This window comes from Myotis daubentonii, chromosome 11 (genome assembly GCF_963259705.1).
Source record: "Myotis daubentonii chromosome 11, mMyoDau2.1, whole genome shotgun sequence".
In the NCBI taxonomy this organism is placed as follows: Eukaryota; Metazoa; Chordata; class Mammalia; order Chiroptera; family Vespertilionidae; genus Myotis; species Myotis daubentonii.
The window spans coordinates 48,432,373-48,458,865 of record NC_081850.1 but is presented as its reverse complement, the minus strand read 5'-3'; the positions used below and the strand labels follow the sequence as shown (position 1 = coordinate 48,458,865).

The window sequence follows — 26,493 nt, the reverse complement described above, 5'->3', positions numbered from 1 at the left end:
TACACACTCAATCACAAAATTGAAACATACCTTCCTTCCTTGCACTTTTCAATCTTTGTGGAAGGAAACTCCTTCCTTCCCCTGCTTTTGTGAATGGCCAATTTACCTTGATTTGGAGATTTTGCATTATCTTAGTTCTCCTCCCTCTTTCTTTGCTGGCTTCTCTCATCTAGATTAGATCCCCCCTTAAAAAAAAAACTTATTTGTTGTTGACACTGGCTTCTCTCATCTAGGTCAGAACTTCTCAAACTTTAATGTGATACAAATCACTTGGGGTTCTTGTTAAGATTCAGCAAGTCTGGGGTGGGGAAGGCTGAGATTTCTAACAAACTCCCTGGTGATGCCATTGCCTCTGAGCTATTGACCACACTTTGAGTAACCAGGTTCTAAAGAGGATGTTCTCTAAGATTCTGCCCTTTGTTTTATTCTTTTTGTCACAGTGATATAACTGTAGGCTGATAACTTCCTTATTTTCTAGTTCAATCTATATATATATATATATATATATATATATATATATATATATATATATATAACATATATATACACACACACACACACACACACACACATATATTTATTTCAGAGAGGAAGGAAGAGGGAGAGAGGAATAGAAACATCGATGATGAGAATCACTGATTGGCTGCCTCCTGCATACCCTCTACTGGGGATCGAACCCACAACCCTGGCATGTGCCCTGACGGGGAATCAAACCTTGACCTCCTGGTTCATAGGTCCACACTCAACCACTGAGCCATGCCGGCCAGGTGTCTCTTTCCCATATTTTAAAACCTTTATATTTAACTTCTTAGTGTCCACCTCTATCTGGCTGACTTTCAAACCTTTAAAATGGCCAAATCTAAATGAACAAAATAGATCCAGAGACATAGAAACATAGAACAGACTGCAGAACCTCAGAGGGAAGAAAAGCGGGGGTTGGGGGTGTGGGGGGGGGGGCGTGGAGGGGGCAGGATGAGTGGGTGGGAAGAGATCAAAGAACTTGTATGCACATATGCATAACCCTTGGACAAGACAATAAGGGTGGTGAAGGCCTGGGGCTGGCAGTGCGGGAGAGTAGGAGAGGGCAATGAGGGAAAAGAGGGGACATATGTTAATACTTTCAACAATGAAGATTTTATTAAAAAATATATATATATAAAGCAATTTTTACTCCTATTTCTTTTCTATGATTATCTACAAAGTCAAAACCTCTTCCCTATCTTGACTTTTCTTTTTCTTCTTCATATTATGCTTTCATGCCATCCCCTCTTGCTATAAATCCACTTAATTGCTAAATCCTGTAGATTCTGCTTCCACGTCATCTTTAAACTATGCTCTTTTAAATTCCTCCTGAGCTGCTTTTAGTTCAGACTCATCATTACTTTTCACCTGGCTTACTGCAGGTTCATCTGGCAGTTTTTCCACCTCTAATTTAAAAAAATGTATTTTTGCCGAAACCGGTTTGGCTCAGTGGATAGAGCGTCAGCCTGCGGACTGAAAGGTCCCGGGTTCGATTCCGGTCAAGGGCATGTGCCTGAGTTGCGGGCACTTCCCCAGTGGGGGATGTGCAGGAGGCAGCTGATCGATGTTTCTCTCTCATCGATGTTTCTAGCTCTCTGACTCTCTCCCTTCCTCTCTGTAAAAAATCAATAAAATATATTTTAAAAAAAAAACAACTGAGGATTTTATAAAAAAAAATGTATTTTTATTGATTTCTGAGAGGGAGAGGGAGAGGGAAAGGGGGGAGAGAGAGAGAGAGAGAGAGAGAGAGAGAGAGAGAGAGAGAGAGAGAGAGAGAGAGAGAAACATCACTGATTAAAGAGAATCATTGATCAGTTGCTTCCTACACCCCCTACTGGGGATCTGAGCCTGAGACCCAGGCATATGCCCTGACTGTGAGGTCCTGGTTCACAGGTCCACACTCAACCACTGAGCCACACCGGCAGGGCCCACCGCTAATCTATATAAAAGGCTAATATGCAAAGTGTCCCCTGGGGAGTTTGACCAGGAGACCAGGCCCTGGCTGGCAGCAGGAAGGCCCCGATGGGCCCTGATCGCGGGCCAGGCCTAGGAACCCTACCCAAGCATGAATTTCGTGCACCGGGCCTCTGGTTTTTGTATACATTCACGGATGGAAGAAAAGCTGATCTTTGCTTCCCCCAAACTTTGAAAGCACAAAGACTAAAAATACAGAATTAAGTACAAATTCATCTACTTGCCACCTCAGGCCCCATTCTCCTGGCCTCTGCCGCTTCTCAACATGCCCTAGGGTCTTCCCGTTTGCTTTTTCCTGAACACTCTCACTAAGTCACCTTACAAGTTCTCCAGCCACCCCTTCTCGCCATAGAGCCGTCCTCATCTCCTTCCCCGTCCCTCAAAGGCCTTCTCCATGCTGCCTTTCCCATACCCGGCAGGCCGTGAGCAGTTCCTTCGTCTTCCGCAGTACTCTGTATTTTTCTCTCATGGTGTGTCTTTTATGGGTTTCATCTTTGTTTTATTCCTTACTCTCTGAAGGAAGGGATGGCATCTTCAACTGCCCCCTCTACCCTTGCAGCATCTTACCGAGAAGGGCGTGTGTGTCTCCCATTAGTGATTTAGGGAGATAATGTGATGCAACGGTAAGCCCTCCGGAATTTTGAAGGCAGCACAGCTTCAAATTCCGGCTTTTCCATTGATTAGTTTGAGGCTTTGGGTGAGTCACGTAATTCGGCTTGTAAAATGAGGACATTGCTACCTGACAGAGCACCGAGGGAGACAGCGTGGAAGCGCTTTGTTAACTCCGCGGAGAAACCAGCCATGTCCGCTATTTTCCTCACGGAGACCCGACGCAGCCTCGCCATTCACAGCCGGGCGTGCAGGACCATCCCCCCTCGCTCCCTGAGGAGCGAGACCCGAGCGGCGGGGAACCGGGCCCCCAGGTGCCGCGGCCCCCTCCCCCTCCCGGCGCCGCTGACCGCGCTCCGCGAGGCCGGCGCAGCCGCCCCCCTGCGGGGAAACGGCCTGAGGTCCCGCTCCCTGGGGAGGCCTCCTCGTCCCACCCGCCCCGGAGAGCCCGGCTCTGGCGGTCACCCCTCAGACCGCGGCGCCGCCGCCGACCGGAGCCGTTTGGACCCTGCCCGGCCCCCGTAGCGCCCCTTCTCCAGCAGGTGGTTCTGGTCCTCTCCCCCGACTCGGGGCGCTCGCGTCACCCGCGAACCTCTACCCACGCGCCGGCGCCGCAACCAACCGAGAAAATAAACAAACCCCCGCGCGCGGCGGCCGGCGCCAGGCCCCGCCCCCGCCCCGCCCCGCCCCGCCCCGCGGCTCTCACGCCGCCCCCGCCGTCGGGACTTCCCTCCCGCTCTCGGCTCGCAGTCGCCTCTCCCCGCCCCTCACCGCAGCCTGCAGCCGCGCTCCCCGCCGCGGTCCGCCCGGCCCGGCGCCCCTGGGCCCGTTAGTGCCGTCGGCCGCTCGTGGGGCCGCCGCGCGCCCCCCGCCGGCGCGAGCCGCCCCCGCCCCCTGACCCTGCCCATTCCCAACGCCCCTGGCGGCCGCCCTGAGAGCCGCGGGAGTCCGGCGGCGCGGAGGGAGGCAGAGGAGGGCCGAGCCGGCGACCAGGGAGGCCCGGTGAGTGCGCGGAGGGCGGGCCCGGGTCGCGGGGTCCCCTGCGGCGCCCGTGAGGTGGCGGTGGCGGCTCGGCCGCGCCACTCGGCGCGCCCCCGACTCGGCGCTGGGGACTCGGCCTGAGGTAACGGGTCCCGCAGGTCGGAGCCGCCGGGCAGAGGGCGCGGGAGGCCGCTCCTCGGGAAGGGCCGCGGCCCCGACGCGCGGCGCAGGTTCGGGGGCGGCGGAGAGAGACCCCCCCCCACAGGCCCCGGGCCGGGCCGGGCCGTGGCGGCGACGCCTCCCGAGGTCGCGCCGGGGCCGGGGGCCGCCGCGTCGCCGAGCCGCGAGTGACAGGTGCCGCCGCCCCTCCCCGCCGGGCATCGCGCTCCCTCCCCGGGATCCTGGCGCTCGGAAATTTCTAGAGCGACGACCTCAGCTCGCCGTTTTCTGCCTTTCAGGTTTCGAAGCCGCTTCTTCGCTCGAGTTGGGTCTCGCCCAGCCCTGTCTCTTCCCGACGTACTTTGTGCGGAGAAGTTTGGGAGCCCCGGCCCGCGGTGAATTTGGCTTCATTCATGAGCGAGGTACCTCGTGAGTTACTCTCGGGGAGAGCGCGCCGCCTCCTCGCCGCTCGCTGTGGGAGAGCGCGGGAGCGGGTGTGGGGTTGTTACACATTTATTACTATTATTATTATTATTATTTCGCTGTTATTGTTTGGAACAAGCATTCTCTCAGGATTTTGTGAAATGGCTAGAATTTAGGGTGCTTAGTAGATATTGAACAGGAGTGACAAAATGGGCCTATTGAATTGCCTTCTCTTTCCAGCCTCTTTTAGATTTTTTAGTTTTTCAGTTAGATTTTATAATTGAGTAGGTGCTATGGCTTCCATGGGAAGCACTAACCTCTCTTGTACTGAAAAGCCAGTGAAAAATTTTCTCTGCCGGTCAGTATTGCCTGTTTAGGTAGTAACTACGTTTGTGATTGTAACCGGAGTCCTCAGTTTAATAAGTTTGACTTGCAGCTCTAAGAATATTGGAGAAACTTTATGGTAAATTAAGGCATTAAACAATCTTTAAACTTCGGAAGTATAGGGTGGGGTTTTTCCCCCCCTCAATAGGTGTATAATACCGTAGTCGGTATTAATCAAATCCTAATCAATGGAAGATATTCTTAATTGTTATAAATGGTTACAGCAGACTTATTTATAAGATACCAAACAGTGGCTTCACTCGATAGACTAAAAGCAAGAACCTGCAAGTTGACCAAAAGAACACAGGCAAATGAAAATACATGCGCTTTATCAGACGAGATCGGGCGCGTTCAGGGTGGTATGGCCGCAGACCATGTGCTTTATCGATGGGAGAATCCCTTAGGTCCTCAGTATCTGTACTTTTTAAAACATATTTTTTAAAAATATATTTTATTTATTTTTTACAGAGAGGGAGGGAGAGGGATAGAGAGTTAGAAACATCGATCAGCTGCCTCCTGCACACCTCCCACTGGGGATGTGCCCGCAACCAAGGTACATGCCCTTGACCGGAATCGAACCCGGGACCCTCCAGTCCGCAGGCCGTCGCTCTATCCACTGAGCCAAACCAGCCAGGGCTGCTTGTACTTTTTGCTTAGATTTTTTCAGCCCACAGAAATTAGGTGCTGCGGATTGGAAAGGGGAGGCAACATTTATGAAGAAAATATGGAACTTAAGACAAACCCATAACGTTTACATGGTTTGTTTGCACCAATTGTGTTGGGAGCAAAGTGTTGGTACACATTTGGCACTGGTTGGTTGTGAATCTTAATTTACAAGAAGCTAAAGTGCAAGATATTGTTCAGTTGTGTTATTTGAGGAACAGAACATGAAATAATACAAATTTTAAATTTCACCAGGTGTTAAATCATTGATGCCCAATCCCATTTCATTTTGTGCTCTTTTATAAAAATGTAAGTTATAGTTCAATGAGGCCACACCAGTCAGAATAACTGGTTGATAGTGTTCATGGAAGATGATTGTCATTTATTTTATAAAAATGAATAAATATGATTATCCTTGACTGAGGGTTTTGCGCATATGTCGGTTTTGAAGGGCCCTAATTGAGGTATGACCACAGCTATTGTCCATCTTGTCTCTAGAAACGTCATAGTGAGGGGTGAGGTCATAGTGGCAGTGGTCTTCAGAACCTCAGCAGAGACCAGCTGTACCAACCATTTTGCGATCCTGCTGCTTGCAGTTTAGGCTATTCATTTTTTAGAAATAGTTTATTTTAAGCACCTCATATATCCTAATTCTTTTTAATCAACACTTTAAAACCAATTTTGTTTTCCTAAACAAATATGTGTCTTAAACAAAATTAGTTGTGGTGATGATAAGTTGGTAGATTGGCACTTAAATTGAAACAACTTTGAACTGCTAATAATCTTAAATTCACATTTGCATTATGGAATTGGGGATTATCTATAGAGCATTTTGCATTTTCTTTGCCTGTCCATTCTACTTTAGAACACATCTTTCAATGCATGTGTAGCCTTGTATTGGGGGAATGTAAATTTTGGGTCTTCTTTAAGAAGAAGGAAAAAGATAAAAAAAATGTGAACAATAAAATGGCAATAAATACATATCTATCAACAATTGAATCTAAAAATCAAGATAAACAAGGAATCTAATGAACAAAATAAACTGATGATAAATAGAACCAGAGGCATGGAAACATGGAACAGACTGATGAATCTCAGAGAGAAGAGAGGAGGTGGGGTGGGAAGAAATTAACCAAAGAATTATATATATATATATATATATATATATTACCTATGGACACAGATCAAGTAGGTGGTGAAGGCCTGTGGGGGATCTGTAATACTTGCAACGATAAAGATTTGGGGAAAAAAGAAAATAAATCCAAATTTAATAAATTGATTTTTTGTGTGCTAGGTCCTGTGGTTTTTGTGGTTTTTGTTAGGATGTTGAAATCAGGGTTGTAGGGGGCTAGGCACAACAATAAGCATAATCTTTAAAAACATTTAATATATGTTTATTTATATCAGAGAAGAAGGGAGAGGGAGAGAAAGATAGAAACATCAGTGATGAGAATCATTGATCTGCTGACACCTGCACACCCCATATTTGGGGATATAGAGCCCTCAACTTGGTCATGTGCCCTGATCAAGAACCAAACCGTGACCTCAATGCTCAGCCACTATGCCATGCCAGCTGGCAAGCATAATTTTAATAAAAGTAAGCGTAAAATACAGAAATACTACAGAGGATGGGATGATTAATTTGAGGGGCCCGTCAAAGAAAATATAGAGATGCTAGCACCTGAGCAGATTTTGAACAATGAATACACGTTTTAAGTGGAAGAGATGAAGAGCATTTTAGGCAAAAGGAATAGCGTAAAGATATGAACAAGTAAAACTGAATATGTGACCAGGAAATTTTAGGTAGTTTTGCTGGAGCAAAATCTGAGGAAGGATAATTGTTATAAAAAGCCCTAACACATGCTATAATTACTAAGTTAAGTAATTGGTGTATTGAATATATATAAAATGGAGACTTCCCTATAATTTGATATTGCTGCTATGTCAAGTATAGTGGAATTAATAGTTTTTACTAATGGTAGTAATTAAGAAATTATTAAATATTTATATGTGATGAGCTACCTGCATATTTATAAACTTGTTTTTTGTGCATTTTGACCTGAACCATTTATTTTTTAATTTATCTTGTGAATTTTGTCTTCAACTGAATTAGCCTTTAAATTATTTTTATTTTATTTTATTTATTTTTAAAAATATATTTTATTGATTTTTTACAGAGAGGAAGGGAGAGGGATAGAGGGTTAGAAACATCGATGGGAGAGAAACATCAATCAACTGCCTCCTGCACATTTCCCACTGGGAATGTGCCCGCAACCAAGGTACATGCCCTTGACCGGAATCAAACCTGTGACCCTTCAGTCCGCAGGCTGACGCTCTATCCACTGAGCCAAACCAGTTTCTGCTTTATTTTATTTTTTAAAATATTTTTATTGATTTCAAAGAGGAAGGGAGAGGGGGGGTGGGGGAGAGAGAGAGAGAGAGAGAGAGAGAGAGAGAGAGAGAGAGAGAGAGAAACATCATGCCCTAGCTGGTTTGGCTCAGTGGATACAGCATTGGACTGCGGACTGAAGGGTCCCAGGTTTGATTCCGGTCAAGGGCACATGCCTGGGTGCGGGCTGGATCCCCAGTTAGGGGTGGGCAGGAGGCAGCCGATCAATGATTCCCTCTCATTATTATTATTATTATTACTATTATTATTTTTTTTTTTAATAAATTTTATTGACTTTTTAGAGAGGAAGGAGAGGGATAGAGAGCTAGAAACATCCATGAGAGAGAAACATTGATCAGCTGCCTCCTGCACACCTCCCACTGGGGATGTGCCTACAACCAAGGTACATGCCCTTGACCGGAATTGAACCTGGGACCCTTCAGTCCGCAGGCCGACACTCTATCCACCGAACCAAACTGGTTAGGGCTTTCTCTCATTATTGATGTTTCTATCTCTCTCTCCCCATCTCCCTTCCTCTCTGAAATCAATACAAATATATTAAAAAAAGAAAAGACAGTGATGAGAGAATCATTGATTGGTTGCCTCCTGCACGCCCCCTACTGGGGATCTAGCCTGCAACCAGGCAGGTGCCCTTGACCGGAATCAAACCTGGGACCCTTCAGTCCGCAGGTCAATGCTCTATCCACTGTGCCAAACTAGCTAGGGCAGCCTTTAAATTATTTTTAAAAGGAGACTAAAAGGGAAGAGGGGAAACATAAGAAATAATAAGTAGATTTCTGGACTAAAATCTAATTTGTGTAGTATTTCAGTATTATGTAAATGTTTAATATATAGCACTAGCTACCACATTCAGAGACTGACCAATGTAGGTAGTTTAGGGGATCTCCACTATACTTCACTTTTTGCATTGTATACCTTAATTAAATCTATATCATTTAAATGTATATAAATGCGGAGATATTAAAAACTGTGTGAGAGAGAAAGGGAAAATAGGGGAAGAGAAAGAGCTCTATTTGAATCTATTTATCCTATTGTCTCTTAAATAAGACCAGAGATGGAGGTCAAGAGTTTTAGGACACAAGATTGAAGGAATATTAACCCTAGCCATACCCTGAATTATATTTAAAAATCCTGATGTTGTCATAGTCTGCCTATTTATTCCTTTTTCTCTTCAGTAGTTAAAAGAATGAATTCTTGGATTGATAATATATTTTTTGCAAATTTGGAAAAATTTGTTAATGAAGGTAATGTTCTCCAAAAACATGCAACATAATCAGTCTTTGACAGTTGCTGTCTGTCATTTGTCCTCTGCCTCACTAACATTAAGGACCAAAGGCATCTCATTGTCAGTTCTGACCTGCAGTTGCCCTTTCTAAGTTTGACACAGGGCAGAAAAATCAATATTGCATTGATTACATCAGTTTACTTTTTTGAATTTGGGTTTAAATGATCATTTTCCCTTTTCAAGATGAGATATTTTTCTTTTTAAAAAAATTTAAATTCTTTATTATTTGAAGTATAACCTGTGGGTTGCGACCCCTTTGGGGGTCGAACGACCCTCTCACATGGGTCGCCTAAGACCATCGGAAAACACATATGTAATTACATATTGTTTTTGTGATTAATCACTATGCTTTAATTATGTTCAATTTGTAACACTGAAAATACATCCTGTATATCAAATATCTACATTACGATTCATAGCAGTAGCAAAATTACCATTATGAAGTAGCAACGAAAATAATTTTATCGTTGGGGGTCACCACAACATGAGGAACTGTATTAAAGGGTCGCGGCATTAGGAAGATTGAGAACCACTGTTCTAGCACATGCCCTCACTTCCCTATTGTCTATGTGAGATGTTTTTCTTATAGAAGAAATATGTTCATTATAGAATACTTGGGGAAATAGTGAAAACTGTCAAAAGAAAAACAAGCATGAGTAGTTCCATGCATTTTCTTTGTTTTTGGTATGTAAATACATAATGCACATTTACAGATTAGGGATTATTTTTATGTTTTCATTCCCCTTTAATTTAAAATTTACATTTCACCCTCTTTCACTTCTGAGGTACTGGTTAGTGTACCTTTTGATCTGGTATGTAGATTTCTCTAATGGCTATTGAAGTGGACAATGTGTTGGCTATATATCATGTGTAGCTTATAGCACAGATGATTGAATCCTTCCAGTTGACCCATCTCCTATTCTCTCAGCTGCTCCGTAGAGCTGTTCTTTAATATTTACTGTTATCTAAAGTATAGTGCAAGTGGCTGTCACTATCTTTTTTGCACTCCTACTGCTGACCAAACAAGGGATCATTATAGGTGAGCATTTCCCCCTTTTCATTTTACCCTTTCATAAACTAAGAGTATTTTATCAATTATTATCTTTTTATTTTAAAAAATGTATCTCTATTGTTGAAAATATTACAGATGTTTTCTTTTTTTCTCTCCTTGACACCTCCCCCCCCCCCCCCCGACCTTCACCACACTATTGTTTATGTCCATGGGCTATGCATATATGCATATAAGTTCTTTGGTTAATCTCTTTTATTTTAATACGTGGATTGCTGAGGTAGTATAGCATAGGTAGCTGCTTCCTCAGGAAAATAATTATTTTGTCTTTTGAATATCATTCTTTTCTCAGTTTAACAGTATTCTAATGTTTTCACTTTGTCTTTCTGTTTTTTATTATTATTTTTCATTCATTTTAACATTTATTGTTTGTCTACTGTATGCCTACTGTTTAAGACATGGACCCTACTGTGATTCTTGGGTTTTGAGTAGACTGATGTTTTCCTTCCACAGTATATTAGGTATAATCGTTAGGTCTTTGACCCTTTTCAGTGGCTCACTGCTCAACAATTACTTCTCAATGCCTAACAACTTTTTCCTTTCATTTCAAAGATTAAAGCCTTAGTTAGCTTTTAGAATGGTGTTGATTTAAATTTCGAAACATTTTTGCAGTGGAGTCAGACATGCTTAGCCAAAATTTTAAATAGTTTGTGCCAATTTTCCTTTGCCTCGTAGGACCTCAAGACATATTTCAATTATTATAGTAAGAATACCAGTAGATGTTTATATTTGAGTGGTTCTGTACTGACTACTGTTCTGTTATTGTATGCAAAGTCCATTAACATATTTAATGTTAACTCAGTGAGCTGGGCATTCTTGTTCGTTTCACAGATGAGGAAACACTGATTAAGTAAGTGGTTCAGGGGCTCACAGTAAGCAGCAGGTTGGGTTTGCTCAGGTCTTCTTGCTTCAGGTCAGCATTCTTGTCTAGTGCTTTTCTGCTGTTTGACTTCTGCATTACTAATGTAAAGGACCATAGGTAAACCATTGTCCCCAAACTGGGAGATCTACAGTGTCTACATAGAACTGGGTGGAGAATAAATGTGTTGCATTTTTTTTTTTTACAGTATATGATTAGGATAGGTAAAACAGTATATTAGGAAAATACTAAATGTTGAATTTATTAAAAACTTCAGAATCATATCAGAGTTTTCAATGAGAAAATTGTACTTATGTTCCGTAAATATAAGTTTTTAAGAAAAATTTATCCATGAAATAAGAATATGCAATTCCTAATCTAGACTTTTTAAAAAATCCTCACCTGAGGATATGTTTCTTGATTTTAAGGAGAGGAAGGGAGAGAGAGAGAGAAATACCGATTGGTTGCCTCCCGTAAGGGCCCCTACCAGGGGTTAAACCCACAACCTAGGTATGTGCCCTGATTGAGAATCAAACCTGAAACCTTTTTAAAAAATATATATGAATGTATGTGTGTGTGTGTATTGATTTCAGAGAGGAAGGGAGAGGGAGGGAGATAGAAAACATCAATGATGAGAGAGAAGCATTGATTGACTGCCTCTTGCACTCCCCCTCCCCCACTGGGGACGAAGCCTGGAATCAGAAGAATCGAATCGGGAACTCCTATTTCATAGGTCAGTGCTCAACCACTGAGCCACACTGGTCAGGCAAACTGCAACCTTTTTGGTGTACAGAATGATGCTCCAACCAATTGAGCCACCTGCCTGGGGCCCTGATCCAGACTTTTAATTGATGTTTTCTTCAGCTTGAGTTTCCATTGAAATTTTGTTTGGATGAGTAGGTAATAAAAACAAATCATTTTTGTTTTTATAACCATCCAGTAGTTTATAACAGTTGAAATTATTTTTAAAGAACCTAAAATCTTTTCTTATCAAAATTTAATAATATAAAATTTCTTGGCCAGCAGCCAAGGGAAGGGAAGACCTATTGCACGAATCTCTTTGTGCAACAGGCCTTTAGTTAATAATAATATAAGAATAAACTGTGTTTCACATACAACTGTAAACCTACTTTTGCTCTACCCTGTATCCATCACAGATTAGTAAGAAGACTTTGTTCATTGTGGTTTCAGACTCCATCAGATCTGACTGATGAATACTCTGTCTCAACATGTGGTTCCACAATCATAGAAGCAGAGAAAAGCTAACATGGTGAACCATGTTCTGAAGAAAAATGATTTTAAAGCTTTTTAAAGCTTATGTTTCTCTGGCCAAAGTCAGTCACATGGTCATGCCTGCATTCAGCAGGAGAATCCTATATATCCTATATAATAAAAGCCTAATACGCAAATTGTCCCCTCGAACAGTCCTTTGACTGGGATACTGGGAGTTTGCTCGCTATGATGTGTGCTGACCACCAGGGGGCAGCGCGGAACATGGGAGGTGTAGGCCACGCATGTGCTGGCAGCAGGTGGCAGTGGAGGTGCTGCCAGCCCAATTGGGCCCGACAAGAGTGGGACTTAGGCAGGATGGTGGAGCACTGAGGGGGCGGCGCCAGGCCAAGGTGGGGGTGCCAGGTGGGGCTGCGAGACTGGAGGCACAAGCTGGGGCTGCGAGGCTGGTAAGGTGCACTGAGGCTATGTATGAACTAAAAGATAATGTGGAGGGTGATTTTGAAAAGTTTTCTTTGCAGGAATTTAAGTTCTCTATTTTGCTCTCAGTTTTTGACTTAGGACTAGTCATTAGGATCAAACTTAAGGCAGCATTTTGTATATAAGATTGTTCTTTTTCTACTTTTTTTGTTTTGGAAGTTGGGGATAAACATATACTTTTCTGTTTTAAACTGTATTGATGTAGGATGTTTTCCATAAATATGTATTTATATAATTATTATTTTTAAATATGTTTTTATTGATTTTAGAGGGAGAGGGAGGGAGCGAGATAGAAACATTAATGATGAGAGGTAATCATCAATTGGCTGCCTCCTGCACAATGCCTGCTAGGGATAAAGCCTAAAACCTGGGCATGTGCCATGACTGGAAATCAAACCCTGACCACCTGGTTCATAGGTTGACACTGAGCCACACCAGCCAGGCTATGTATATATTTTAGCAGTATATTTAAAAGAAAAGAAAACCATGAATTTTTGAAAACTATATATGGAAAAATGAATACATTATATTGATGGTAGTCTTGCATTAGTCTGAAATCTCATATCATTATTCCACTTTCTATTATACAATTTTATGTTGTTTTTAAGTTAAAAAGTATGCTATTGCTCCTAGGACTGTTGGTATGAATCCAAATATTACTAACTCCCGTGTCTGGAGATATATATATATTATTACAGTAGAATCTTTAATAAATTTTACTCACCTGTCTTCTTTTCTCCCTCCACAGGAATTATTCTTGACAGAAGTATTTTAAAAGAAAAATATTTACAATGGCCTCAGCAGTTCTTAGTTCTGTTCCCACTACTGCTTCTCGTTTTGCCTTATTGCAAGTGGATAGTGGTAGTGGCTCTGATTCTGAGCCTGGAAAAGGCAAAGGTAGGACTCCTGGAAAGTCTCAAACAAGCAAATCAACTGCAAATGAGAAAAAGAGAGAGAAAAGAAGAAAAAAGAAGGAACAGCAACAGACTGAAGCAAATGAGGTAATAATTATAATAGTCTGTCTTTGTTTTCTTAATAGACTGTAAGCAAGCATCATGAGGACAGGTACCATCTTGTTTACCCATGTGTCCATAGTACTTGGTTCATAGGTACTTGATAAATATGACTTGAATGAATGGATGTAAATTTATGCATAAAGTCAATGTAATGAACATTAAAAAAAAATTAATTTAGTTTTTTCCTATCACCATTTATCCCCCCATACCCTCTTCCACTTCCTCCCATGCAATCACCACTATTGTCTGTGTTCATGAGTTTGAGTTCTTTCTCTTTTTTTTTCATCTTTGCTCAGTCCCTTCACTTCCCTGCCTTCCCTCATCCCACAGAGCTTGTTAGTTCAGTTTAATGTAAAGTTTTTAAATGCCTTTATTTTTTTTAAGACTATGGAGCTTAAGTACTCATTCCAAAAGGTAACAAAGTCTTAAAAGGAAACAAAGGCCATTTGTAAATATAGCTAGCGATATAACCAACAGGTATATAAATACACATATATCTATATTCATGTTTTACTTAAAAATGGGATTATATAATAGATTTTATGCTGTTTTTTTCCCTAATTAGCCTTGAGCAGTTTTCAATTTGAGTAAATACAGTTCTACATTATTTTAAATGACTCCACATTATTTAATTATGACTATATCATACTTTATTTAATTATATTCTTGAGATAAACATTTGGATTGGTTCCCTTTTTTTTTTTTTACTATTATAGACAACTAGAGGCCTGGTACACGAAATTCTTCCGGGGGGAGCGGGGGTGCGGTGGGGCTCAGTCCGGACTGCACCCTCTCCAATCCGAGACCCCTTGGGGAATGTCCAACTGCTGGTTTGTGCCCGCACTTTTAACAGATGACAGCTCCATTGTTGTTTCTTTCTTTTCATGCTTAAACCCATTGGAATTAGTAGGTATTCAAAGTGTGTATACATTTGGGGGGGGACACCCTGTATATCTCTAGTCAGTGGTGAAAGGAACCAATGGTGGATTTGGAACCCCCAGATAGGGAACCTCGCTCACTCCCCGCATGTCTCCCTCAGCGGCCAGCCCAGGCATGTGGGAGGCTTGGCTTCCATCGTAGCCCCGGGGAGACTTGGCTTGGGAGGAAGGCGATGAAGGAAGCTAATCCTCCTGCCCTCTCCGCCCGGCTCCATGGCCGCCGCCCAAGCCAAGCCTCCTGCCTGCTCCGCCGGCTCCATGGCTCTGGCCGACGCTGCCATCTTTGGGGCTATGGATGCCGCCACCTTTGGCACAGAGTGCCAAATATTACCCTTTTATTAGTGTAGATAATCCTATGCCTAGCCTGAACATACATTTTCATGCATTTGATGATCATCTCTTTTTGCAAATTGACTGTCATGCCCTCACACAAGATGGTCACCCCCTGTGGTCACAAAATGGCTGCCACAAGATGGCCAGCAGGGGAGGGCAGTTGGGAGCGATCAGGCCGCAGGGGAGTGGTTAGGGGGTGATCAGGTTGGCAGGCAGAAGCGGTTAGGGGCAATCAGGCAGGCAGGCAGGCGAGCGGTTGGGAGTCAGTGGTCCTGGATTGTGAGAGGGATGTCCGACTGCCAGTTTAGGCCCGGTCCCACAGGAATCGGCAGTAGGACATCCTCCGAGGGGTCCCAGATTGGAGAGGGTGCAGGCTGGGCTGAGAGACAACCCCCCAGTGCATGAATTTCGTGCACCAGGCCTCTAGTCCTATATAACAAAGAGGTAATATGCAAATTGACCATCACTTCAACACACAAGATGGCCACCCCCATGTGGACACAAGATGGTCAGCAGGGAAGGGCAGTTGGGTGTGATCAGGCCTGCAGGGGAGGGCAGTTGGGAGGGACAAGGGTGCAGGGGAGGGCAGTTGGGGGCAACAAGGCCTGCAGGGGAGGGCAGTTGGGTGTGATCAGGCCTGCAGAGGAGTGCAGTTGGGAGGGACAAGGCTGCAGGGGAGGGCAGTTGGGGGAGACCAGGCCTGCAGGGGAGGGCAATTGGGGGTGACCAGGCCAGCAGGGAAGGGCAGTTAAAGGCAACCAGGCCTGCAGGGGAAGGCAGGTAGGGACAATTGGGCCGACAGGGGAGCAGTTAGACATTGATCATGCTGGCAGGGGAGTGGTTAGGGAGTGATCAGGCTTACAGGCAGAAGCGGTTAGGGGCAATCAGGCAGGCAGGCAAGCGATGGGAGCCAGCAGTCCTGGATTGTGAGAGGGATCCCAGATTGGAGAGGATGCAGGCTGGGCTGAGGGACACCACCACTCCTCCCCCACCCCCCCCGCCATGCACAAATTTCGTGCACTGGGCTTCTGTATATAAAAGCCTAAGTGACCGGTCAATCGGTAGCTATGATGCGCACTGACCATCAGGGGGCAGATGCTCAACACACAGGCATGGAAACATGGAATAGACGAGTGGCTGGCAAACTCATTAGTCAACAGAGCCAAATATCAACAGTACAACGATTGAAATTTCTTTTGAGAGCCAAATTTTTTAAACTTAAACTATATAGGTAGGTACATTGTTATTAACTTAATTAGGGTACTCCTAAGCTGGCCTTTGCTAAAAACGTCCTCAATCTGATTGAGGTACATTCGCTGAGGTCAACCCCTTCCAACTCTTCCATCCACACTCGTCTTGTATACTTGTTTCGTCTATCTCCTTTCCGAAAACCAACTTCTGCACATGGGCCATGAAGTTTCAATCGCACTGTACGTGCATGCCCACACGTATTTTGTGGAAGAGCCACACTCAAGGGGCCAAAGAGCTGCATGTGGCTTTCGAGCCGAGGTTTGCCGACCACTGGACTAGACTGATGAATCTCAGGGTGAAGTGGAGAGGGGGGAGGATGGGAAGAGATTAACCAAAGGTCTTATATGCATGCTAGAGGCCCAGTGCACGGATTCATGCACCGGTGGGATCCCTTGGTCTGTTCTGCGGGGATTGGGCCGAAGCAGACAGTCTGACATCCCCCAAGGGGTCCTGGATTGCGAGAGGCACAGGCTAGGCCGAGGGACCTCACTGATGCACAGTTCCATGCACTGGACCTCTAGTTAGGATAAGTAAAAGGAAAACCCTCTACCTTAGACATTCTTAACCTGACTAACATGACCAGCATTTATTGTGCCCATTTGTTTTTTTTTTTAAAGAAATGCCAAAAAACAACTCTGTCTTTTTAAAAAAATATTTTAATTGTTGAGAGTACTATAGATGTCCTCTCTTTTTTTTTCTCCCTTTTGCCCCCCCCCCCCCCCACCACCCTAGGCCTTCACCACCCTATTGTCTGTGTCCATGGATTAAGCATATATGCATATAAATTCTTTGGCTAAACTCTTCCCACCCCCCACTCTTTCACTCTGCACTTCTACAATCTGTACCATGTTTCCATGCCTCTGGTTCTGTTTTATTCATCAGTTTATTGTGTCTTTGTCTTTTATTCATTTATTTTTTTAAAATTAAATCTTTATTGTTCTGATTATTACAGTTGTTACTCTTTTTCCCTCCCATAGCTCCCCTCCACCCAGTTCCCAGCCCACCCTTTGCTCTCACCCCCCCCCCACTGTCCTCATCCATAGGTGTACTATTTTTGTCCAATCTCTTCCTGCACCCCCCACACTCCTTTCCCCCCCGAGAATAGTCAGTCCACTCCCTTTCTATGCCCCTGATTCTATTATATTCACCAGTTTATTCTGTTCATCAGATTATTTATTCACTTGAATTTTTGATTCACTTGTTGATAGATGTGTATTTATTGTTCATAATTTGTATCTTTACCTTTTTCTTCTTTTCCTCTTCTTAAAGGATACCTTTCAGCATTTCATATAATACTGGTTTGGTGGTGATGAACTCCTTTAGCTTTTTCTTATCTGTGAAGCTCTTTATCTGACCTTCAATTCTGAATGATAGCTTTGCTGGATAAAGTAATCTTGGTTGTAGGTTCTTGCTATTCATCACTTTGAATATTTCTTGCCACTCCCTTCTGGCCTGCATAGTTTCTGTTGAGAAATCAGCTGACAGTCGTATGGGTATTCCCCTTGTAGGTAACTGACTTTTTTTCTCTTGCTGCTTTTAAGATTCTCTCTTTGTCTTTTGCTCTTGGCATTTTAATTATGATGTGTCTTGGTGTGGTCCTCTTTGGAATCCTTTTGTTTGGGGTTCTCTGTGCTTTCTGACTTGTAAGTCTATTTCTTTCACCAGATAGGGGAAGTTTTCTGTCATTATTTCTTCAAAGAGGTTTTCAATATCTTGCTCTCTCTCTTCTTCTGGCACTCCTATAATTCGGATGTTGGTACGCTTAAAGCTGTCCCAGAGGCTCCTTACACTATCTTCATATTTTTGGATTCTTTTTTCATTTTGTTTTTCTGGTTGGGTGGTTTTTGCTTCTTCATATTTCAAATCTTTGACTTGATTCTTGCCATCTTCTAGTCTGCTGTTGGAACTCTGTGTAATATTCTTTATTTCAGTCAGTGTATGCTTAATTTCTACTTGGTCCTTTTACATAACCTTTTGAGGGTCTCATTAGATTTGAGTTTATCGGCGGCTTCTAGAAAATTCTTGAAAAACCTTAAAAGTGTGGTTTTGAACTCTACATTCAGTAGTTTGCTTTCTTCCATTTCTGTCATTTGTGACCTGTTTCTTTGTCTCCGCAGTTTTTATGCTTCCCTGTGTTGATAGAGTGGCTTTGTGTGCTAGGTGTCCTATAGGGCCCAGTGGCTCAGCCTCCCCAATTACCTGAGGTGGACACTCGGTGCACCCCTTTGTGGGCTGTGTGCACAGTCTTGTTGTAGTTAAGCCTTGATTGTTGTAGGTATCACTCAGAGGAATTGACCTCCAGGCCAATTGTCTGTGAGAATCAGCTGTGTCTGAGTGGAAGAACTTCTGTGCTGGAGACACCCTTCTGGGGCAAGACTTGCTTCAGTGGGGCTTTGGTGCTCACTGGGTCTGCCCCCTGAGTGTGTCCCTTATGGATCTGAGGAGTTGTAATCTGGATGGGCCCACTCTGACCACTGGGTACACTGGCTCTTAGATCTCTAAGGAGGTGCTAATTTAGCCTCTGCCTGAGGCTACCCAGTAGGAGCCCAACTATGAAGCAGTGCAAGCTGCTGTGGGGCCTTGGGCCTTCTTTTGGAAGTTCTGGGTTTCTCTGACCCAGCTGAAGTTTGTTAGGTAATTTTCAGATTGCAAAGGGCCAGGCCTTTCATATGCAAAAGCCTCTGCACACAGCTTGGGTGGGGCAGGGTCTCTGGGGATCAACAGGGTGGAGCAAGCAGCTATGGCTGTTCCTCAGTCCTACCCTAAGAGGCCCCGCTTCTCAGTGTCCCGGTAATTGCTGCAAATACCTCTGAGAGAAAGCCGCCCTCGAGTTCCAACTGATGCCAGATAGTCTAGTTTCTCCTGTATGAGTCTGGGTCCCCAGAGACTTGCCCGGAACTGGAGTTCAGAGCAGCCGGGAGCTTGAGACTCTCTCCCGATTGAAAAAGACAACCGTATCCTCTGCTGTCAGCCCTTTCCGCGTGTGCCTCCGTACCTCTGCACTTAACTTCCTCACCTCCTCTGAGTCTCAGTGTGCTTTTCTCTTTCCTTCTAATTGTAGAATTTCCACTCAGCCAGCCTTCCTGTGGTTCTGGATGATGTCCGTTTTGTCTTTTAGTTGTATTTTTGAAGTAGTTGTGCGAGGCAGCAATTTCTGGTGTTTACCTATGCCACCATCTTGGTTTCTCCTCTGTGGCTGTGTTTTTGTCTTTTAATAGAAGGAGCAGTTGGAGTATATAAGGACCTTTTTTTAAAAAAATATATTTTTGCTGATTTCAAGAGGAAGGGAGAGAGGCGAGAGAGATAGAAATATCTATGATGAGAGAGAATCATCGATTGGCTGTGTCCTACACACACTCCACTGGGGATCAAGTCTGCAACCCAGGCACGTGCCCTTTACTGGAATTGAACCCGGGACCCTTCAGTCCACAGGCCAACACTCCATCCATTGAGCCAAACCAGCTAGGGCAAGGACCTTTTTCAATATCATTTAATGAGAGAAGTAGTAAAAATGTTTTCCCCCCCCCGCCCTTATATTCATTTTATAATGTCCCAAGACTTAGAAAACAAGCCTTTTCAGTTTGTTTCTATTAAATTTTTAACATCATTGCTTTCTAAATATCTCTTTAAAATACTGCCACACAGAGAATAATTTTGAAAGACATTTTCCCCACTATATATCCCTTTAGAAGTCCAGTCTTTCAAAACTTTTTATTGCCCATCACTTTATTTTTGGAGTTAATGATGACGTGGGGCGAACAGAAAAAAATCTCTATATATAATAGAGAAATATGCTAATTAACCGGGACGCCATAACGGGTCGACTAGACAGGTGGAGGTTGTGCACACAGTGTTAGGGGCGGGCAGCAGAGGCCTCCATGTGCCTACACTGGGGGAGGGCCTATTCAGCAGCAGCTGTGGCTTCTTCAAGGGCGGGAGAGGGAGTGGGCAGCGCTGCGCCATTTTGAATTGCGTGCTGGGCTCCTAGTAAGGTAATAATGGAATTTACATTAGAGAATAAGAAAACATGTAACTGAGGATGAGCCTGAGGAGCCTCCCTTTCCAATTCCATGGCTATAGTTCTATTAGTCTTCACTTTCTGTAAAATAACAGTCTACTTGCTAGTGCTTCATCTCCAGTAGCATCTCCTGTATGTCTTTTCCACAGCAGAAACCAGTTACTTAAAGAGATGTTTGTATCTCCTCACTGCCTTTTTCAGAACCATATATATTATTGGTTAAAATTATTGATTCTCAATTTAAAGCCTCTTTTTTCCCCTAAAGCTGTCCATTACAAAGTACCACAAACTAGGTGCCATAAAACAACAGAAATTTATTCTCCAATGGTTCTAGAGCAGTGGTTCTCAACCTTCCTAATGCCGCGACCCTTTAATACAGTTCCTCATGTTGTGGTGACCCCCAACCATAAAATTGTTTTCATTGCTACTTCATAACTGTAATTTTCCTACTGTTATGAATCATAATGTAAATACAGTGGGGCCCTGACTTACGAGTGTCCTGACTAGCGGAGTTTTTCGAGATACAAGCCGTCTTTTAGCCAATTTTTTGCTTTGAATTGCGAGCTAAAATTCGGGTTACGAGCCAGCTTCAGATACCCCACCGCTAGTTGGCGCAGCGAACATCACAGTGAATGCCACAACATCAGCCCAGCATCACATGTCTCACTCGTTCACTTTTTGATTTGACATACGAGTAATTTGAGTTACAAGCTCCGTCATGAAACGAATTAAACTCGTAAGTCAAGGCCCCACTGTATCTGATATGCAGGATGTATTTTCACTGTTACAAATTGAACATAATTAAAGCATAGTGATTAATCACAAAAACAATATGTAATTATATATGTGTGTTCCGATGGTTTTAGGCGACCCCTGTGAAAGGGTCGTTCGACCCTCAAAAGGGTTGCGACCCACAGGTTGAGAACTGCTGTTCTAAAGGCTGGAAGACCAAACCAAGGTGTCAACAAGGGCTATGTTCTCTCTGAGACTCAAAGTAGAATGCTTCCTTGCCTCCTCTTACCTTGTGGTGGCCATCAATCCTTGGCTATGGCTGCATCACTCCAATCTTTGCCTCTTGTTACTTGCTTGGCTTTCTCCTTGTGTATTTTTGTCTTCACATCTTCTTATAAGGATACCAGTCATATTGGATTAGGGGCATATCCTAATTCAGTATGCCTCATGTTAACTTGATTACACCTGCAAAGACCCTATTTCCAAATAAGGTCACCTTTGCAGACACTGAGGGTTAGCACCATATCTTTGGGAGAAATACAATTCAATCCATGACACCCTCTCAGTATTTTTCTTTCTTGTTTCACTTTCTACATCTCTGATTTTTCTTATTGTTGGGAAGTGGCTTGCCCAATACAGGTTTAATTCATTATGATACTTTGAGGACTAGCCCTGTATTTTTCAGGATTAGTAAAGTAGTTGTGACAATTGCATACGCTATCTTTTCTATTTAAATTTTAAGTTTGTAAGCTATTACACTTTAAGCTTTTTGAATCCTGTTGTTTTGTATTTTAAAAGCACACTTATCCGATGTTCTATTTCTATAAACTTATTCTCCTTAGTAAAGTAGAATCTTTAAAATGATGGTTTAATAGAGTACAATCCATTTTTACTTATTAATCATTTCATCTAGAAATCCACCAACCATTATTTTAAATGTGGGTGAATTTAATATTCTATAAAGATTACAAAAAATACAAATAGTGCTTGAAGTGTAAAATTATTGTTGATTTCTTAAAAAAAAATCCAGTTATTATCTCAGGACTGGCAAATTGAATGTAATGTATTCTTTGTTTCATAGCTCAGGAATCTTGCTTTTAAGAAAATTCCCCAGAAATCTTCCCATGCCACTTGTAATGCTCAACATGAGCTTCCTTTACCAAATCCAGTACAGAAGGATACACGAGAAGAAAATTGGCAAGAGTGGAGACAAAGAGATGAGCAGGTACAGCTAAGTAAATCAAATTATTTTGCTTTGATTTTCAATGAATGTATGCATTTGATTTTATTTCATTTTATTTTACTTATTAAAAAATATATTCTTATTGACTCAAAGAGAAAGGGAGAGGGAGAAAGAGACAAACATCAATGATGAGAGAGAACCATTGACTGCTACCTCCTGCACACCTCCCACTGGGGATCGAGCCCAGGACCCTTCAGTCCACAGTCCAACACTCTATCCACTGAGCCAAACCAGCTAGGCCTATGTGTATGCATTTTTAAAGATGACAGTGCATCTTGAGTCTGTAACACTGCTGTTCTGGGGAGCTTTTTGTATTGGTTTAGTTCATGTATATGCTGCTTTCAATAACAGGTTCTTTTTTTGTGTGTAGTAGAAAAACAGATTGATACATTTATCATTGTTAGTTTTAACAGTTCAAAGCAGTTGTTTTGAAAGTTTTTAATTCATCTCCCTTTTTAAAAATGAGAGAGAGGGAAGGTAGAACAACAGGATTAAATTATTTCAAGTGAGAAAATTATATTTTTAGCCAGAGGTCCTTTGTAAAAATACTGAGTGACACTTTTGCCTAAAAAAAGGACTTTGACAGGAAACTTTTACTTTACAACCTTGATGTGAAATAGTTTATGGCATTTGTTTTTTTTAACCTGATATTTTGTTTTTCTATGCTTCTTAAATATTAATAACCAAACCAAATAATTTATTAAGACTAATTTCTTTTTTTGTGCTTGGTGTCCAAGAAAATAACATACTGAGCTTGAGTATACTCTAAGACAGTGGTTCTTAACCTTCTGGCCCTTTAAATACAGTACCTCATGTTGTGACCCAACCATAAAATTATTTTCGTTGCTACTTCATAACTGTAATGTTGCTACTATTATGAATCATAATGTAAATATCTGATATGCAGGGTGGTCTTAGGCGACCCCTGTGAAGGGGTCGTTCAACCGCCAAAGGGGTCGCAACCCACAGGTTAAGAACCGCTGCTCTAGGAGCTGCTGAATGTCTGGGAAATTAACAGTTACTTGTTTACCTATTAAACTGTCATTTGATCTATTGGGAATAAGTTTTGCACTAACAGATAATTTGGCTTAACCCTTTGCGGTCGTTTGTCTGCTCTCAGCCACCACAGCAAGGAACCGTACGAATCTTAACTCTATTCATTCATGTATCAGTTCATAATTTCCCTGAAAGCTCTTAAGTGTCTAAGCGACCTTGTCACGAACCAAAACATTGCCCCGACAAATCGGAGATATCAAAACTCAATATAAACAAACGCGGTCGTTCCACACTCGCCATGCAAAACACCGTGGCGAGTCAGTCCCCTTTTGAGAGTGAAGAAATCGACATGCTTCGGAGATACTTCACAGAATTTCAAATAAAGCTTTACAAATTACGTTTAACTGTAATTAGGCATTCTCGCTTGTTAAGATATTTCAAAATAATACTCCAAAATGGCAAAAAGAAAGTTACCAAAAGAAGTGTACTGCGAATCTGAAAGTAACGATGAAGAGTTTTATTTTGGCACCTTGAATACTGACTGTGACGTAGAAAGTGATAACGTTTGTAGTGATTCTACTAGTAGTGACGTAGTTCCAAAAAAGAATTAATAAATCTTGTTTATCCTTCATAATCTTGCATGTTATGTATCACTGCTCTTTCAATGGAAATTAATTCCGACCAGTACGACACCCATGTCCAAATTTAATACGACCGCAAAGGGTTAATAAAGTGGCTGTACCTATCATGCTTGGGTTACTAGTCTAAAAAGAATTAGACTATATGAAACTATGCTCTTAACATAAATTCTGTTAATTATAACATTTTCTTTAGAATTTGTAGTGCCGTAGGCTCATTATGAGCATCAGTTATTACACTAGAACTAACAAAAGTGCTGTTCAAAAGATATTTCCACACACTGGTATACTGTGTAAATTATCTTGTATTATTCTAGGGATTTTGATACTTTTTATTCCCTTCCACAGCATTCTTCTGGTTTACAAGTGTAAATATAATAATCTGTTTTAGACAGTAATACAATTTAACAGTGTCTTCACCAGAAAGAATTTCTCCCAGTGGCACATGGGCACTGGAAAATTAAGGAAAGCTATTCAGATTTTCATCAAAATACACTCTGTGTAATATGGGAACTTGAGCACAGTTATTTGATTGCCTTTCTTCCTGCCTCTACTGACTGCTGCCAAAATGACATGGTCAGGACTTTGCCCTGACTTCATATAAGGACAGATAGATAACATACCACCTGGAATCTATTTTACGGTGTAGAGTAATATATTTTAAAAGTAAGGACCAGGCAGTGACTACACTAGGCAGAAAACATACAATTATGGTGGCATTCTTTCTGAAACAGTAGGAAAACAACTATGAGAAATTCCAGGTATTGAGGGCTGTGAAAGACAAAAAGCTAGATACAGGGATTTTACCTGTTATGTGGCTGCTTAGTTCAAACACAAAAGAGAAATTAGGCTAAAACAAAGTTTCCTACTCCTAAATCACAAAAGCTATAATGTAAATTTATGTCAACTAAGCCTCATCATAAAATTTGAGAACTGGCATTAAACAACAACCAGACAGACAGTAAAGAACCATCTAGTCCACCTACTTATGAGCAAATAGTAGATCTTAGTGATCTTAAGTCAAATGAAGAAATATTTCTGCTACATAAAAGGAAAAGAACATTGTACTTAGTGACCAAAGTGAGAAATTTGCTGCGGGGAATGGAAGTTGATTTTAGACAGTCTCCATTTTTTTGCTTAAATAATTAAAACCAAAGGTCTAGAAAATTTTGTAAAACTCGGGATGGGGGATACTAATCTGTAATAATAAAAGCATAATATGCTAATTAGACTGGATATCCTTCCAGACCAAGCCGGGGCTGCAAGGGAAACCCAGGTCCCGGGTGCCAGAGGGAAGCCGGTGCCGGCAGCCAGGGAAGCAAGGCCTACTCTTGCACAAATTTCGTGTATCGGGCCTCTAGTGTTATATAACAAGGTGAAACAATAGACAGAGATGAAAAAGTGACTAAGAGACAGAAATTGAAAGGGAGATGGGTAAAGTAAAAAAAATTGTGCCCTGCCAGCACAGCCAAGGGTTCGGTGAGTCTGGGGAGCGGGCGGGCGGGGGAGGGGGGGGTTGGGGAGGAGTGGGCAAAGGATTAAAGAAAAGACAAAGGGAATAGCTGGGGCTCAGTGGATCTCCTCTGCCTGGATGAGGCTACAGAGAAGATCCAGCCAGCAAGCTGAGGCTTTATTTTATAGTCAGAGGTAAACAAGGTAGTGGTCACCATAGTTACAGTGTTCTTGTGAATTTCACTTGTTTTGGCAGCACTTGCTGCATCTCCCACAGCCCATTAGCTACCTAGGAAGGATCTAGGGGCGGCCATAAGGTCAAGCTTAATTATGCAAAGAGGGCTCTGCCCTCTAAACTAGGACTTATTTGTGGCTCTGCCACAGGTCAATCGGAGGCTTTAACTCTAGAGCCGCTCCCCACAAAAAATCTGGGAAGTACTAGTAAAATCACAGCAGTATTTAAAACTTCATTGGGAAGACTAAAGAACCAGAGTATACACTGAAGACAATTGAGTCAATTGTGTGAAGGAAAATTCGAGATAATTTTTGCCAATACAATTGACATAAGATTGGAACACAGAGCCCTAACTGGTTTGGCTCAGTGGATGGAGCGTGGGCCTGTGGACTGAAGGGTCCTAGGTTTGATTCTGGTCAAGGGCATGTACCTTGGTTGTGGGCACATTCCCAGTAGGGGGTGTGCAGGAGGCAGCTGATTGATGTTTCTCATCGATGTTTCTACCTCTCTATCCCTCTTCCTTCTTCTCTGTAAAAAATCAATAAAATATATTTAAAAAAAAGATTGGAACACAGAACTAAAATCCTGAAAGAAGTAGAGCAGAGAGAGTCATTAAAGATAATATAGATAAAAAATGTTCGGAAGCTAAGACTTGAATTTGAACTTGAAAGGAGAATTCAAGTTTTCTTAAAAAACTGAAGTCTTTGTAAAAGTTTTTAACTTTAGGAATGAGAAAACAAGGAAATAATACTATAAATATATGCATGAGAAAAAAATTGCCTACTAAGGATGAAAAGTCAGGTTGGCTACTTTATTTTTTTAAAAAAATATATTGATTTTACAAAGAGGAAGGGAGAGGGAGAGAGTTAGAAACATTGATGAGGGAGGAACATCTATCAGCTGTAGGTTGGCTACTTTAAATGCCAGAATTGAAATGTTAGGACCAAAATCAGTATCTAGCCAAAATATCATTTGTATGACTGCTGAGTAAATACATTCTCAGAAATACATTTCTCAAGTAAGGGCTGAGAAAGCATACCACCACTATCCCTTTTGCAAATTTTTTGGAGATGTGCTCCTGTCAATTAAAAGGC

At 42.4% G+C, this 26,493-nt stretch overlaps 1 protein-coding gene across 4 annotated transcripts in view; it reads left to right on the top strand.

The window, feature by feature from the left end:
- Nucleotides 1-3,347: 3,347 nt before the first annotated feature.
- The window catches only part of GKAP1 (G kinase anchoring protein 1), a 67,886-nt gene continuing 44,740 nt past the window's right edge, over nt 3,348-26,493 (top strand). The window contains exons 1-4 of one of the 4 annotated variants that reach the window (XM_059657017.1): nt 3,348-3,606; nt 4,044-4,166; nt 13,296-13,548; nt 21,917-22,060. In XM_059657017.1, coding sequence (XP_059513000.1) covers nt 13,339-13,548; nt 21,917-22,060 — 354 coding nt within the window. In that variant the 5' untranslated portion in view covers nt 3,348-3,606; nt 4,044-4,166; nt 13,296-13,338. Of the gene's footprint in view, nt 3,728-3,919; nt 3,940-4,043; nt 4,167-13,295; nt 13,549-21,916; nt 22,061-26,493 lie in introns of those variants that run through there. The other 3 variants (XM_059657018.1, XM_059657021.1, XM_059657020.1) reach the window with 3 other exon arrangements.